Source organism: Cyrtonyx montezumae, unplaced genomic scaffold (assembly GCF_038088225.1).
Source record: "Cyrtonyx montezumae isolate F1298 unplaced genomic scaffold, pur_monq_1.0 scaffold_8, whole genome shotgun sequence".
NCBI lineage: Eukaryota > Metazoa > Chordata > Aves > Galliformes > Odontophoridae > Cyrtonyx > Cyrtonyx montezumae.
The window spans coordinates 101824254-101841334 of NW_027072089.1; the positions used below are offsets into that span (position 1 = coordinate 101824254).

General features: G+C 46.4%; 1 protein-coding gene across 2 annotated transcripts; it reads left to right on the forward strand.

Annotated features, from left to right (window-relative positions):
• The first annotated feature begins 3102 nt into the window (after positions 1–3102).
• Positions 3103–16624, forward strand: LOC136059473 (C-C chemokine receptor type 8-like). 2 transcript variants are annotated; one of them, XM_065753677.1, is made up of 3 exons: positions 3103–3144; positions 12223–12325; positions 14156–16624. In XM_065753677.1, the coding sequence occupies exon 3, from the start codon at positions 14165–14167 to the stop codon at positions 15218–15220; it is 1056 nt and encodes a 351-aa protein (XP_065609749.1). In that variant the 5' UTR covers positions 3103–3144; positions 12223–12325; positions 14156–14164; the 3' UTR covers positions 15221–16624. The 2 variants fall into 2 exon arrangements, with proteins under 2 accessions (XP_065609749.1, XP_065609750.1); XM_065753678.1 differs by lacking the exon at positions 12223–12325 and having other exon boundaries at positions 3109–3144.
• The last annotated feature ends 457 nt before the right edge of the window (positions 16625–17081 follow it).

Below are 17081 nucleotides of genomic sequence, written 5' to 3' on the forward strand. Positions count from 1 at the left end.
GGGCAACACAGGAAGTAGCTTTGCTCTTTTATGCTGAAAGAGCAATTTTTATTTCTTTTTAACGAGGACAGCAAAAAATAACACCGTTTGCACCCTGGCTTGCATTTGCATCTTCATGACATGTAGGAACATTCTGAAATTTAAATACAGACAAAAGTAGGAAAGTGGAAATTCTGCCTGGGTTCACAGCACACATTAGATTTAACTGTTCAAGATCTTCCTCAAGGGCTCCGCAGGAGAAGGCTGAGATGTTCTGGTACCTGGTGAATGGAAGATGACTAATAGCAATGGGAAGTGGTTTTCTTCTTTTACCTCTGTACTCAGCACTGGTGAGGCTGCACCTCAAGTACTGTGTTCAATTTTGGGCCCACTGCAAGAAAGACACTTAGGCCCTGGAGTGTGTCCAGAGAGTGGCAGCAAAGCTGTGAGGGGTCTGGAGCACAAGTGTGATGGGGAGCAGCCGAGGGAGCTGGGATTGCCCAGTGTGGAGAAGGCTCAGGGGAGACCTGATTGTTCTGTGCAACTGCCCAAAAGGAAGCTGTGGTGAGGTGGGGGTTGGCCTCTTCTCTCATGTAACTGGTGATAGCACGAGGGGGAATGGCCTCAAGTTATGCCAGGGGAGATTCAGGTTGGATGTTAGGAAATACTACTTCTCTGAAAGAGTGGCCAGGTGTTGGAATGGGATGTCCATGGACATGCAGGTGATGGCGTCATCATCTCTGGAGATGTTCAAGGGACATTTAGACATTGTGTTGAGGGACATGGTTTAGTGAGAACTATTGGTGATTGGCAGATGGTTGGACTGGACTGTGTTATAGGGCTTTTCCAGCCTTGGTGATTCTGTGATTCTATGATTCTTGCTTGCAGGTTGATTTTGTTTGTATCTTTCTGCCTCAAATGGCAAAGGAATGCTTTCGAGAAAATGTTTTTGTTGAGGATTGAGGCATATTTACACTCTAGGGCAGAGAAAACATTGGAAGCTTTTTCTGGAGGACCTCTCCCATTGACTTCCCAATTTTGACAAAGCTGAGGTCAAGAGTGAGTCCCACGCAGTGGGAGCGAGCTGTGGTCCTGCTGTGGAACTGAAGCCATTGTGGCAATCAGAAATATATAAATTCTTCATTTTACACATACAAAAAGAAAAGCAGACAGGGGGGTGGGTGAGGACAATGTGGCCTTCATGCCTCCTTCTCTTCCCACTTCCTTCCCCCCCAGGCCTGGCTCTGGCCCTCTCCTTCACACAAGATGTTTTGTAACCACTGCTCCCTGTTGCAGACAGCAACGCCAACAGTCCTGTGACGCCAATTGGGTTTGGTGCGTGATGGTTAATGTTCAAGATGTCTCAACAGGGCATGTTTTGACATCAGGACTTCAGGCCAGCTGCTGGCCCCATGTTCAGCTTATTTTTTAGCGTATGTTTGGAGAAAGCAGTGTGTCTTTAGGATACCACAAAAATAACACCACAGCATAGGCGGCTGAGCCTGAACTGCAAAGCCAGCAAACAGAGAACAAGGTCTGGGGTAAATGGTGGAGCTTGGCTTGCTGGCAGCTGTCAGTCATGCAGCATGGATTATATCCTGACTGCCATGACCCAGCTGGCACCATTTGACCAGACCTCCTTCCCTCTGCTCGGTGGGAATCAAGGGCAAGCCTGATCCTCACAACACTGAAAAACTATGGGGCAAGGGAAAGAAGTATGCATACTTTGGAAGATGTCTTCTCTTTTTTCGAGAGACATAAAAGAGCAATGCCAGGGTTTGTGATGAGGACCTGGTGATTGCTGGTGACAGAGCTCCAGGTGTGTGGGCACCCAGCCACCTGCTCTGCAGAGCCAGAGAAGCATGCAGCTGTGTGCCAAAAGTGGAAACCAAGGCATGTATTCAAATGTGCTTTGCATAAAGGGGAACCAGATGCTTGGTGGCCAGGTCCGGCTCTCAGTTTGCAGCAGGATGAGGTAAGTGTTCATCAGTGGCAGAAGACTGTCTCTGTCTGTCTGGTGATGCTGGCAGCAGAGCTTGGTTCCTCAGGTCAACACAGATGAGAGAGGCATTTGAAGAAAGATGAGTTCAAGCAGTCTGGGCAGGACCTGCAGTAAGATGGATGCCCCCATGACCATACAGCCCACATGGTGATATCAAACAGTTTGGGTGCAAACACAGGAGGGGGAGGTATCCTGCAACCATGAATTCCTCCCTGGGCATGAGGCTATCTTGGAAACTCCCTCAAAGTGCAGGTTTCTCTGGTTTGCAGAAAAGATTCGCTGCAGAGGCAGGAGGAGGTCTGGTTTTCCTTTTGGTAGCACTTCACATCATGCCAGGTTCACTTTCCTCAGGCAGTATGGGCCCAAAATTGCAGAGGGAGGAAGGACATTGGCAGGATCAGATTGAGCACCCAAAACTGGCTGCAGCCATTAAGGAAATAATAGTGTTGGGATATTTCAGCAGCAGCGCAGCCACGTGCTCAGCCCAAAACTTATCCTTGAGGAAAGTGATTTATTTCAAATACATCCTCAAGGGAAGTGAATTGCTTCAATGCAGAGTGCACTCACACCTTTCTGTCTGTGTGCCCACAGTTGTTGTGTCTGGATGCCCCTGGATGTCCCTCATGTCTGCCGCTGATCTCCCATGGTGGCCTCTGATGTCCTGTGGTGGCTCTGTCATCCCATGACATCTGAAGGTAGCCCCTGCCCCTGGACATTTCAGCCATCAGGATGTTGGTGCTGGCTTTCAGGGAGAGGAGGAGGATCAGGGTGTGAGGCCTGGATGAGCCTAAGGCTTCTACTGCTGGAGGGAGCTCTGGCTATTGGGGCAGAGACTCAGGCCAGAATCGCATCTCACAATTTGAGGCAGAGAAGCCAGCAGGCAGCCACAGCCATCAGGGAGATCACAGCCTCCATACAGAGCAACACACGGTCCAGAAAACTGGGCTGTAAGTTTAGCTGAGTACTCAGAAGGGGGGGCAGCCTCTGTGCCCAAAGCATTGTCTCCATGCCAGCCTCTGCTCCTGCCCACATGTCCCAGCAGCCAGCAGCTGTTGCCCATGCTGAACACAGCTCCTGCCTGCAGCTGCCCACTCACACTGCACTGCTCTCACAGCACCATCCCGGGAGGAGAAGGAGGAAACTGAAGCAGAGCTGTCGGAGAGGTAGGTAGCATGTGAAGGCATGCTCATGGGAATGCATTTAGCCAGCCCATTGCTGGGGACAACTTGCCCAAACCTCTCACCGACCCTGTCATTTCCCTTTTTGCACTGTCCTTATGTATTTTGGACCCTGTGAGGACAAACTGCTGCTCCATGCCTCTTTCTGCAGCTGCACCCGCACTTGCTTGCAAACTCGATAGCTCTGGCATCCCCTATCCCCACATTGTTGTACTTGTGTGTTCTGGTGGCAGCCAGCCAGTGCCTCTGCCAGTACCTGGGGCTCCCAGCACCTACACCCGAGACAAGGGAGGATTTGAAGATCAGATGTTCTAGGAAGGAAACAGAGAACGTATTAAACTCGGACACCCCATGTCCACACTTCAGTCATAGCTGAAGGGTCTCTCTTACACACCTAGCTAGATCTTCAGAAATGCTTCAAGTGAAACAGGAGACCTCTGTTTCAGGAGACCTCATATCCCTGACTGATTTTTATGAAAGTATGAATTCCTCTCTCTGTGTGAAAATTCCCTCCCTGCTGCTCCTTTGTCACACGTTAGGCCCCTTCTTCCATCCCACCACGGCAGATCTTTCTACCGTGCTCCTTATTCATGCTGTGGGACAGCACAGCCATGCTGAAACACGAGTTGTGCTCACTGTGATTGAGGCTAGGTTATGCCAGATCAACCTCTTGGTGTCATTTCCAGACTCCTCAGTTTGCTTCAGAGACTCCTTGTTTGTTGCATGCATGCCCAAAAGCCCACAGGAATTTTCTTTGGAGGTAGTTTCTTGGAGGACCACCAAGCACCCGTGAGATCAGAAATCTGGTGGAGGACTGGACAAAGCCACTCTCAGCAGGTCCTGTAATACCCGAGGATCCCTTGCACCACGTTGGCCACTACCAGACTGTAGTTTGGGACCTTTGACCTAAGATATATCAAAATCCAAATTATTACTAAAAGCTTCTCTAAATGAAAAGCTTGTGAGGGTTGAGTTTTCAACAAGGTGAGAGGTGTAATAATCCTTTTCTATCAGAGCTTCTAAAGAGGCTAAAGACAGCTATGTTATTTCTCTGTACAGTCATCTGCTCCTTTTGTGCAATGGGAGAGGAGGAAGATGTGCTTTATACAAAGCTTACCACTGACAAGATGAAAGAAAACATGTTGGGAGCTCATCCCTACTTGAACAGCATGCATTACTGAGAAGTTCATCAAATGTTAACCTCTTGTGGTACCTGTGGTCAGCTGCTGCCTGATATCTTATCAGAATGCCAATTCACATTTCAAAAGGCAAAGTAAACCCCAAAACCTTGTCAATCCTTTTTTTTTTTCTTAGTGGTATGATTTCATTTTGCTCTCTTGAACTATAGATCTATTTTACTGCATCGCAGTGGAAAATTCCTGTTTTAATTTTCCATTTAAAATTTTCCAAAATAGAAGACTTAGAAAATTAAAATGAGACATTGCAAGAATGATCTGTCTTTCATAGAATCACAGAATCATTAAGAAAATCATTGGAAAAGACCTCCAAGATCATCTTGTCCAACTGCCCACCCACCCCCACTATGCCCACTGACCATATCCCTCAGTGCCACATCCACACGGCTCTTGAACTCCTCCAGGGACAGTGACTGCACCACCTCCCTGGGCAGCCTGTGCCACTGCCTCACTGCTCTTTTGGAGAAGTTTTTCCTTTGGACCCCTAATTCTGATAGAAGTCCTAAATAATGAGAAGGACAAACCCTCTTTGTCCAGCCTTCTGACAACTGCTGTTGGTAAAGTGAGGTGTGAGGGTCCACCAGTGCTGACCACCATTGCTTGCTCTCTGGGCACTTCCTTAAGGAAGGCTCACGCTGGGAAAGCTTTTTGAGTTTGGCACCATTTCCTTTGTGAATATTTGATAGCATGATCACCAAACAAGCAGAGTAGCTTGTAAATGAAACTCAGGCAGCCACCTTTTTCACGATTGAATATTCACATTACTTGAGACAAATCCAAGAACTTCCTTTTTGTGAGTGTGTAAAGCCTTGTGGCACAGCTGTTGATTTCCAGATTTCTCGGGTGTTGTTTGCCCTCCTCAAGAAATGTGGAGAGATTACCACAAGTCCTGCATATGAATGCTGGTCTTGTGTTTGGTCTTGATCAGAAACGCACATTCATACCCAGCAGCAACTGCAATGTTTGAACTAGATGCTTGACTTTTCATACTATACCTGAAAAAGGGGGAAGGTAGAAAATCTTGATGCTTCTTGGATCTACTGCAGTGTATCAGAAGCAAAAAAAAAAAAATCCGGCTGTCATAAAAGGAAATATAAATTTTACCTATGCAGTGTTAAAAATTCATGTTTTGTCCCACTCTTTTGGAACCCAAAGAATCCCTCTTGCACTTAAACTAAGAAAACATGAGTTTCATGTTGCAGGTTGGCATTGGAAAGGAAACCCTCTCTGAGCATCTGTACTGGAAAGTACTGGAAAGTCTCATCCTCTCTCCAACCCAGCTTCTCATTGGACCAGGCATTTTTCAGTATGTTTTTGGCTGCATTTCTTATTTTTACTGAGCTGTGCACATCTATCCCCAGCCCACAGAAGAGGAGGAGAGTGTAGGTGGTAGAGATGGGTTCTCTGCTTTACCTCCCTTGCCTAAAGAATCCTCCTTGGTATGAAGGCTAAGAGACAGTACGAAGGGCAGATGCACAATGTGAACTCCATCCCACCAGCGTGCAGTCAGCCACTTGGCAGCAAAGCCACCTTTGTCCAGTTGTGCCTCACCTTCCTTCTTCCTAAAAGTGCATCTGCATAACCATCTGCCCTTTCAGGATTAATGGAGGGCCTGAAGGTACCTGTGAGATGGGGGGTGGATTTGAAGTGATTTGAATACACTGATCCCTGCAGGCCGTGTATCTGAGATGGTTGTCCCTCTCCCCAGCAGGTCCTGCAGCAGTGGCTTGGAGGGGCTGCTGTTGTTTGCAGTGTGTAGCAGGGAGCCTGGTGTGGGCAGCTGGATCTCTGGTGTCCCTCTGGGGTTCAAAATAAATTCCAAAGCGCCTGGTGCTGCAGCTGTGGACAGCAGCTGTGCCCTGATGCTCTTGACTAAAAGGCTTTGAAAGCCATTGCTGACACTGGCGCAAAGTCTGATCATAGCAAAACTATGTACAAGTGTCTGTATTGTGCAGCCACATCCCTTCAGCCTTACTACCAACACTGTTAGCTTGAGTGTGGGCTTCTGCCAGTGTCCTGGGTGCCTGGTACTCTGACTCACAACCAACTTCCAAGCAGGCTGAGCTAACCATGAGGTTTTCAACACTTTTTCTATCTTGCACATTTCCTGCAAGAGGTGGCAGAAAATGCGTTTCCTGAGATGAAATAAGCAAAAAAGAATAGCTACAAAAAGCAGACCAAAGAACCTAAAAAACCGAGAAAGAGCATGAAGCTGCTCGGCAGCTTCCTGTTTACCAGCAGCAGAGATACAGATTTATCTGCAGCATTACCAAACCCTCCTCACACCTCTCTGTGGGCAGCAGCATGAACAAAAGCTCTCTTCTTGTCTCTGGGGAGGGCACAGGGAGATGGGTGAGATAGGACCACACTGTGCATGCATCTCCTTGAGATGGATACTTTCACCACATCTCTGGGCAACCTGTGTCAGTGCTCCATCACCCACACATCAAAGTGCTTCCTAAGGTTAAGAGGGAACCTCCTGTGCTTCAGCTTGTCCTGGTGCCTGGGCTTGTTCCTCCTCAGGTGCAGGGGTTGGCACTTCTGCTTGTTGAATTTCACAAGGCTCCTGTCAGCCCATCCAGCTCCCTCTGGATGGCAGCATGATCTCCTGGTGTGTTAGCCACTCCTCCTGGTTTCTTGCACTTGCTGAGAGTGCACTCTCCCCCATTAACCAGAACATTAATTAAGGTGTTTAACAGAATTAGACCCAGCACTGACCCCTGGAGTACTCTCTTTCCCTGCAGGACTCAGCATTCTCATTAATGCCTTGGATGAAGAACCAATGCAGGTTTTCATCATTTTATTTCTGCTTTCCACCACCTTAGGAGCAGCTTCAAAGGCAAGGAGAGACAGGATGACTGCTTGAAATAAGCTTGATAAATTAAGAAGACCAGGAGTGACAGTTCTGCACTGGGGCAAGTTCAGTCAAGGGTATCGGATGAGGAAGGCAGCAGTTCTGGAGAAAAAAAGAAGGAAGCATGAATCAGTGGTGCTACGTGACTGCAGGAGCCAACAGCATCCCTATTTGCCCTGCTTTGCTGGGATCAGACCTCAGCTGAGGCTCCACATCAGATTTTAAGTAGTGTATTGGAAAAAGATGAAGGACAACTGGACAGCTGCTGAAGAACAGTGGCTACAGTTATTAATTTAGAAAGCATGACCTAAAAGGTAAAAACCGATCTATTCAGGGAACTAAAGGGGAACAAGACCTATAAATATTCTAAAGAAATTGGAAGAAAGTAGCACCTGATCTTCCACAGATAGGACAAATGTCTGACTGAAATCACACCAAAGAAGTTTTGGATTGAGTATTAAGATAACTTTGCTAGGAGAGAGGCTGGAGAAGAGCTGGGGTGAACTGTGCCGCAGGAAAGCAAGGGCTGTAGGAGCAAGCTGAGCACCCATGTGGCAGGAACTGGGATAAGGGATCCCTCAGCATCCCATCTGTCCCAGTCTTCTGTCATCTTGCTAATTGATCCTTACTTGCATCATACTCAGCCCTCCACCCTGAGGCAAAGCAGAGATGCCCAGGTGCTGGCATTCAAAAGGTGTAAGACAGCAAGGATTTAAAAACTTAAGTGAGAAAGAAACAGGATGTGAAAGTAGCATCGTCCAAGGGATGAGCACAGAAGGGTCTTGTTCTCAAGGACGTTGTACACAAGAGATGTATTTGTTTGCTTCTTTCTGCCCTGCAGTGACTCTGCTGCAAAACATGATTGAGAAAACCCTATTCCCTGCTCACACTGTTATGAATGAGTTACTGTCCTGGGCATTTTGCAATGCACTGATTTCTGCTATGGTGAAATGGAGCAGTTGTGCAAGCCTGCAGCTGTCAGAGCCATAATCTGTGCAGCTTTGGAGCTGGCAGTGGAAAGCAGAGTGTGGAGAAGAGGGAGGTGGCCCAGAGCTCACAAAACACCACCAGCTGTTCCTCCCAAACGAAGTCAGCATCAGTTTTCAGAGGATTCCCTGGCTCCCAGCTTCTTTGTCTGCACCCAGCATCTGCTGCAGGAGATGGGCAGAGCAATGCCAAATATATGCTTCTATGTGTCTGCATCAGAACACACTGTTTTACAGTAATACAAGGTGGTATTTTGCTGACCAATTTGGAAAAAAAAAATTGCTATCAGCGAAACCAACACATCTTATTTCTACTGCAAGTTTATTGAAACTTTAAGTGTCTGTGTGTTTTTGAGGAAGGAGGTGTAGAAGAAGCTATTTATATAAGGAAAACGTGGTATGTGAAAATGACACATTCAAAAAATGAAAAGCAACAATGCTATGACCAGAATTTGACAGGATAATTTTTTCTCTAGTTTGGAAGCAGAAATCCCCCCACCAGCTTGGCAATTTCAGAGCAATTCAGTCAACCTAAATGTATCATTTTGCTGACAAAAGGGAAAGGTCTTGGTTTTACTTGGTGTTACAGCACAGCATGAAGTTGTGACAGGGGAGGGTAAGGTTGAGTGTTAGGAGAAAGTTCTTCTTCGCAGGGTGGTGGGCACGGAGCATGCTGCAGGGCAGTGGGCACGGCCCCAAGTGCTGGAGTTCAGGGAGCGTTTGGACAGTGCTTTCAGACATAGAATTTTGGGTGGTCCTGTGTAGAGCCGGGAGTTGGACTTGGTTATCTTTGTGGGTGCATTCCAACTTGGGACATTCTGTCTGAGCTTTGTTTCCATTCCCACCTTTCCCTAACAGCTGTTGCACTGACATCTGTTCATGTGGGACAACCACCCCCACCAAAGGCCCGAGCTGCAGTTGGGCACTTCATCTTCAGGCCGTGGTTCATTCTTGCTACTGGTGTATTCTGTCAGAACCAAAGCTTTCTTCTCTTGCTCAAGTTTGATTCATCTAGATCATCTGCAGGAGAAAAAAAGTTTCAACGAGAGTAGGTGTAGCAGCTTTGCAGCCACTAATGGCCATCATCCCAATGCTGAGGAACTGCCATGGTGGCGTGGGTGAAGAAAACCCCCTGGGACAGCTGTCCAGGGCTGAACAAGTGTGCTCTGTACATCTCTGCAGGAGCTGAGAACTTGGCAATGCTGTTTGTCTCATGGTAGGATTCACTTTGGCCATGGCCTCTGCCTGTGAGGACTGAGTGGTTTGGAGCTCCATGTTGCTGTCATGTAGTGGTTACCTTTGGGTTAACAAGTCCTAGGGTAGATAAAGCAGTGCACATTTTTTTCCTCTCTGAAGGTACTACTCTAACAGAAGATAAAGCAGCAAGAAACCGTAACTTTGTGGTAGATGTGTTAAGTGAACACAAGTGTTGTGGTGACAATGGCAGCAGGCCAGAGCTAAAGGAGAAGTGTGGCACAGAGCCTCGAGGTGTGAGGTTCCTCAGTGCCCACACAAAAAGTCAACTCCTGCTGCACAACCATGCGGTGACAAGCCAGGACACTCCTCATATGGTGACAAATTCCCTTCAATTCTTGCTTGGCTGGTGGCTGAGGAGCCAGCACATCAGTGGTGTCACCAAAGCAGAGATGCCACACAGCTTTTGGTCTACAATTCTGGCTGTATGGAGCATGGCATGTGGATCTCACACCAGACTGGCCATGGTCTGTACCAGGGGAGATTCTGACAGCCAGTTGCCTCCATGGGCTTGTATCTGTCATTGCTGTAGCATATTTCTCTTACAGGAAAGCCTGCAAGAGAGGCAGTACTAATGACAGTAGTAGCATTCAGAGTGAGAGAGATTCTGAATGGCAGCTGGAGCAGAGAGGTTTCAGGCATCATTATCAAACATCATTATCAAACAGGTGAGAGTCAGCCCTGCCCTGTGGCTCCTGCCAGGCTCGTTGGTATCACCTTGGCCCACTCATGCTTCCTGCAAGGGGACATATTCCCCTGGCCTCTGCTTCACAGCTTCCTGCTCCCTCCTTCCCACCTGGCTTCATTCAGCGCTTTGAAGTACATCTGACCTTGTACTTCTGCATTCGTTTCATAGAATCATAGAATAATTAAAGCTGGAAAAGACCTCCAAGATCACTTATTCCACCCACCCTCCCACCCTCACCATGCCCACTGACCACGTCCCTCAGTGCCACATCCACAGTTCTTGAACATCTCCAGGGACGGTGACTGCACCACCTCCCTGGGCAGCCTGTGCCACTGCCTCACTGCTCTTTCCTAGAAGAAATTCTTCCAAATATCCAACCTGATATATTACCTATCTTACTGCCTCTGCTTGTTCACTGCATTTTCTGCTTTCCTGTCCTCCTCAGATGAACTGCAGAGGACTTTTCATCAGTTGGATAGGAGAATCCTGTTTAACAGCATGGCCAATGCCACTCCAGTGCTGAAAAAGTATCTGGGAGGATATGGGTTGTATTGGAAACACCTCTCTCCCATCTCTCCTCAGTTACCCTCTTCCAAGCTTTCCAATGGCTCTTGAAAGAGCCTCCACATACCCTCTCCCCATTACCAGATCATCACTACCATCACCAGTGCATTCCTCTGGCTTGTCAAAGGCTGTCCTTCTGCCACTGCAGCTGTCAGGTCCTTTCACCTGCTGTTTATACTTTTCCATGTTTGATGAAGCCCTTTTCCTTGCCTTCAAGGTCTTGAACTTCTTTTCCCTCTGTACCATACAAGTGGCATCTCCTCTGATGTTTCCCTGCTGCCCCACATTGTGGCACATTTTGTCTGGGCATGTAGAACAGGGGCTGGAGAAAATAAACTGCTGGAGAATTTTCCAGTTAAAAAATCATAGGCTCATGGAGTCACAGAATCACAGAACCATAGACTCTTAGAATGGCTTTGGTTGGAACGGACTTCAAAGACCATTTGGTTCCAACCCCCCACCCTGGGCAGGGCTGCCACCCACCAGATCAGGCTGCCCAGGGCCCCACCCAGCATGGCCTTGAGCACCTCCAGGGTGGAGCATCCACAATTAAAATACACAGCTTGCATGAATTGAGATCTTCTTGCAAAATCATAGCACATTCAACGGAAAGTACTGTGAGAAAAAATATAAAACTCTTCCTCAATCTAGAATATTAATAATCTTTTTAAAATAAATACATATTATTAACATGTCTTTAATATTAATATTATATTATTATTATTAGATTAATATTATATTATTAAATATTATATTATTATTAGAGCACTACCATCATTTACAGTTTTTAATGAAAAATAAAATAATTTCAAGTGACTGTGTAAAATAAGAATTGCCAAGCCAAGCCTGCCCTTGTTCCACTTTCCTTGTCTTTGACCACGTATCCCAAATGAACCAAAATACACTTTCAGAAATGCCAGGGGAGCAAAGAAACTCTAAAACGTCTCCAGTTGAACACAGGATGCTTAAAAGATGATTGCAAAGACGCAGAGGTAACTGTGAGTTCTCACTTTGCTCAGAGGTTGTGCACTACTGATAGGAAGGGACTTAATCAGGCTGCAGCATGCAGGTTGGTATTAGCAGAAGGAAAAGAAAAACTAAAATATGCTTCTTGGAAATTATTTTTCCATTTCTGTAAAAAGCTGCAGAACTATTGAGTTGAATGGATCTGTACAAATTTGCGAGAGTCCAGCACTTGCTGCACCCAGCGATCACATATCAGAGACAGGATCATGTGGAGACATCTCGACTTGGCGATTTTTCGCTTAAATGAGGGGTGGCTGCAAGCAAGGGGAGATGAGCAAAGTTCCACTAAAGGTGAGCACCTCTTACAGTGACACCTTTACTGCCTTCACAAAGAGCCACATTTGATTTTTGTTTTGCAGCTTGTCTTTTTGAGCCCTTTTACCTTTTCCTGTTTACCGCAGCTTCAGGTCCTCTACTTTGTCTCAAAGTCTTCTCTGTAATTGGCAGCTGCCCATCCAGCACCCACTATCACCAAATCTCATCCCTCCCCACCAGCAATAGCATAAACCTCCTGAGAACTCGTGAGCCTGAGAGGACGAGGACAGAAGAAGACAGAACCAGTATTGCCTGAGAGCCTGAAGGCTTCCCGCTGCCCAAGGTAGAGTCCATCCACTTTTAACCTGCCGCTCTTGAAAGTAATGAGTGAGCTTTGGTGTCCAGGGGAAGGGGCCTGCCTTGGTTGTGCCTCTCTTGATGCCCTCCGTAAAGCTTCTTTTGGGGCTTGATTTCTTTGGCCAACTAATAGAGAGAGGGGAGAAAGTGGGAAGTGTTGTTCCGTGATTGGGAACACAGAAGGGTATTAGGCCATGGGAAGGCAGTGTCAAGTCTGAGGTGGAGCACCTCCAGGCTCTGTTCAGCTCAGCAAAATCACTTCTGGATGTCACCTAAGTGAGGTGTATCCTATCATCCATCCATCTATCTATCTATCTATCTATCTATCTATCTATCTATCTATCTATCTATCTATCTATCTATCAGAAGTACCTTATATATGTATCTTTATGTAACCACATCCATATATACCCTTAACTTGGTATTTCATTGTATTTTGATAATGTGTGAGTTTGAGTTGCTGAACCTATAGGCAGCTTTTAATGTGACCCTGACAGGTAGCTAAGAAGCATAAACCATTGCTGGACTGATCACAGTCAAAGCGTGGCAGGGTTGCACATGAGATGAATGACATTAGCAGTAAATATTTTCTCAAAATGCCATAAGCCGCCATCATCTAATGACTCAATATCACAGTGTTTATGTGTGAAAACCGACCTGAAATTAACAACACAGGTGCTCTACCTGAAAGCTGAATACGGGAAAGAATTATACTGCCAAGGCAGATTGCAGCTTTGCTTTCTCTCCTTGCTTGGTCACTCCTGAGCTCTGCAGGGCTGAGCCTCCACTGTGCCACACGTGTGGGTGCTCCCACTCCCCTGCACCACCTGCACTGAATTTATGAATTAATCACTGTTGTTTGCATTATTGCTGCTGTGTTACAGTGCTTATTACATTGATACTTCTCTCCATCACTCTGTTTCAGGCTCTTGCAAGGTAGGATCAACCGGCATGACAGCACAACATAGGTGAAGGGCACAACAAACATGCAGATATCTTAGCAGAGACAAGCTAAACTCATCCAAAACACTGTCTTTTGAAAGAACCTTACTTCTTAACAGTGTGAGTGCTTCACTCTGCCAGATATCCCTTTTTATGGTGGTTGTGAAGTGGCATCTGAGAAAAAAAAAAAAAAGTGCTGACTCACTTTTGGAAAGAACCTCAAACTACTTAAAAGCTGTATTCGCTGCAGTTCTTCAGAAATGACAAAGTGAGGAAGCTCCCTCCCTCCCACTCAAATTGTGCTGGTGTTCTCTAAACTTGAAAACTGAGGCTTGGCAAAAGAGGCTGGAGCAACAAAACCTCTGTGCTCCACCAGCAGGCACAGCCATAGGTTCATAGGTTCATAAGGTTGGAAAGGACCTACAAGATCATCTAGTCCAACCATCCTCCTATCACTATCCCTACCCAACTACTACTAACTACTACTACTACTACCCTGATGGCAGCCTGGCTGCAGCAGCCCTGTGCTCCACAGTGCACATCATTGCCCGTATGTTACAGGTGATCCTGAGCCTATCCATGGCAAACTAGCTTACAGGCATTACCTGGCCCTGAGCAGCTCCTTTAGGAACATGAACATGCTGCTGTGTGATGTCTCCTTCTGTTGGCAGACTTTTATAAGGTTCTTCATGCTATGGGCAAAACATTTCCTCACGCCAGGGGGTACAAAAAAATCCAGACCTTTAGATCAGGAGCACATTCTGCAGTCCCTCTATGCCCAGAGGTTGACTCACGGACTCAATATGGCACAGAGTAAGATGCCAACAGGGAGACCCATGCCAGGACCCTTTACCTCCTGCTCTTTCCTTCACAGGAATCCAAGATGAATCCCACAGACCACTTCCTAAGCACAACAGAGTATGACTACGGATATGATGAAAACACCACTCCTTGCATTGAAGGAAACAGCTTTCCCAGGTTTAAATCTCTCCTCCTGCCTATCCTTTACTGCCTCGTGTTTGTCTTCTGCCTTCTGGGAAACTCCTTGGTCCTCTGGATCCTCCTGACCAGAAAGAAGCTGATGACGATGACCGACATCTGCCTGCTGAACCTCGCGGCCTCCGATCTCCTCTTCATTGTGCCTCTCCCTTTCCAAGCCTACTATGCTTCAGACCAGTGGGTTTTTGGCAATGCTATGTGCAAGATAATGGCTGGCATTTATTACACGGGTTTTTACAGTAGTATTTTCTTTATAACTCTCATGAGCATTGACAGATACATAGCAATTGTCCACGCAGTCTATGCCATGAAGATACGGACAGCCTCTTGTGGCACGGTGATCAGCTTAGTCCTGTGGCTGGTGGCTGGCTTGGCTTCTGTACCCAACATTGTGTTCAACCAGCAGCTGGAAATTGAACAGTCTGTGCAATGTGTCCCCATGTATCCCCCTGGCAAAAATATCTGGAAGGTTACAACTCAGTTTGCTGCCAATATCTTGGGCCTCCTGATTCCCCTTAGCATCCTCGTCCACTGCTATGCCCAGATCCTAAGAAACCTGCGAAAATGTAAAAATCAGAACAAGATCAAGGCAATCAAGATGATTTTCATCATAGTCATCGTTTTCTTTCTCTTCTGGACCCCCTTCAACATTGTGCTCTTCTTGGACTCCCTGCAGAGCCTGCTTATCATCGATGACTGCCAGTCCAGCAGCCGGATCGCCTTGGCCTTGCAGCTCACGGAAACCATTTCCTTCATCCACTGCTGCCTCAACCCCGTGATCTATGCCTTTGCTGGGGTGACTTTCAAGGCCCACCTGAAAGGGCTGCTTCAGCCCTGCGCCCGTGTCCTCTGGAGCCCCACCAGAGGCTCTGGGGTCACTCAGTCATCTTTGGTGCCTAGCCAGATCTCCGGCTGCTCTGACAGTGCTGGGGTGCTCTGATTCCGCACAGTCGTATTCCTCAGAGCAAGTGGCTGCCCTGAGTCCCACAGGCTGCCCTATGTGCTCAGTGTCCTCGTGGGATGACCCTGTATGTCCTTTCAGGATGTGAAATGCTCCACGGTGAGCATGAGTCCTCAAAGAGCACCAGTGTAAAAGAGCAACTCTATACATTGGCCACTGGGTGATTTGTAATTATGTTCTAAAGCTCTTGCAATATATTTCAGCAAACAGACTGCTTCTTCTCCAGCTTGTTTTCTCCCCCCAGCTATACTCTGACTTGTCCAAGCTGTTTCCTACACAAATCCCCGCATCCCTGGGACAGGGGTGTTACACTCCTCTGAGTTGGCTGACAAGTAAAGGATGCCTTCATACTTCAAAGAGGGTCTGGTGACAATCTTCTCCCTGCCTCATCTCTCAGATAAAGAGGCCTTCTGCCTGGGGCTCTGCCATGTTTCTTTGGTACACTGCCACTCACAGCAGTTTCTGGTGGCCATGCTTTTGAAGATAGCAAAGTAACACCACCATACCACCCATGCACAGAGGCATATGCTTGAATACAACACTATCAAAGCAGCCTGGCCATGTGTCACAAGTAGAGGCATGGACCCTCCAACCCCTTGCCCCCAGGGTTTGCGGGTCGGTGTAAATATCACAGAATGGCAAATAGCAGATAAGGCTCTATCACTTTTCCCCATACATTCTTTTCTGCCCCTTTATAAATGTTTTCTTTGAATAAATGTTTTAATTGCATCTTTGTATGTCTCAGCTGCCTAGAGGTTTTTTAATGACTCATAAGTTTAGATGAAGACTGTCTTTGAGATAGCATCCTGTAAAATACATATGGTGGAATTCAGAGGTGCCTTGGAAGTTTCCAGTTTTTTTTCTTGTCTCCAGTTCCCTGCTGATCAAAATTTGCTTTCAAAACCCCAGGAAAAATTCACAGTGGAAAAAATGGCATTTGAGTTGAAGTTATATTACTGCTAATAAAAAGTTTAAAGTTAAACCAGATCAAGTTTCCTCAACTGTAAGAAAAGCACACCCTGAATGTCTTTAGACTGCATTTTCTAGATAATCATAATATAATCAGTTTACTCTGCTGTTGTAGCTTTCCTCCCAAATACATAATTGTTTTTTCATGTTTCCTAAGAAAACTATATAATCTATAAACCTATAACTTCAGTATCAAAAGGCTCTTGCTGTTAGATACTTAGTGTACAAAACATTCATTTATGATAGTGCAATTAATGTTTGTAGATTTTATTCTTCAGTGGGTAAGAAATGCACTGCAGCTTCATTGTCGTATTTTTACTTCTTGGAAAACTTCTAGGTATGTAGAAACAAAGCTCTCTGTTTACATATTGCTGTGGTTTTTGTATTGCACAGACACTTTGATGTTTAGAAAGATATCCGGGCCAGCATCAGGCCAGACTTCTTTCCCCTGTGGTCAGAATTCTGCAGCATTTCTGTTAGAAGTGTTCTGTGACATTTACTGTCCGACCAACTGATGCTTTAGAGAAAAACTGAAGGAAGAAATGGGTGGGTTTCTTTGTTTTTGTTTTTATACATTCCTTTGGTATTTTGAGAAAAAGGGAAGGAAATTTATTTCTGGCCAGTTGTCACACTGTGATGCCTTCCTGACGAGCAGCTCAGATGGCACAAATGCTGCACATTGGATCCAGCTCTCCTGGCCACAGGGAAGGATCAAATCCCATCCATGCTGCATAGGACTTACAGCCCAAAGGAGCTGTCTTCATGGACACACAGTGCCCATGGGATTGTCCTGCACTTCCTAGGCCTCTAGATTTCAAGGAAATGATCATTTCATACACATCAGGTTTGAGGTCAACACAAAGTAAAGACT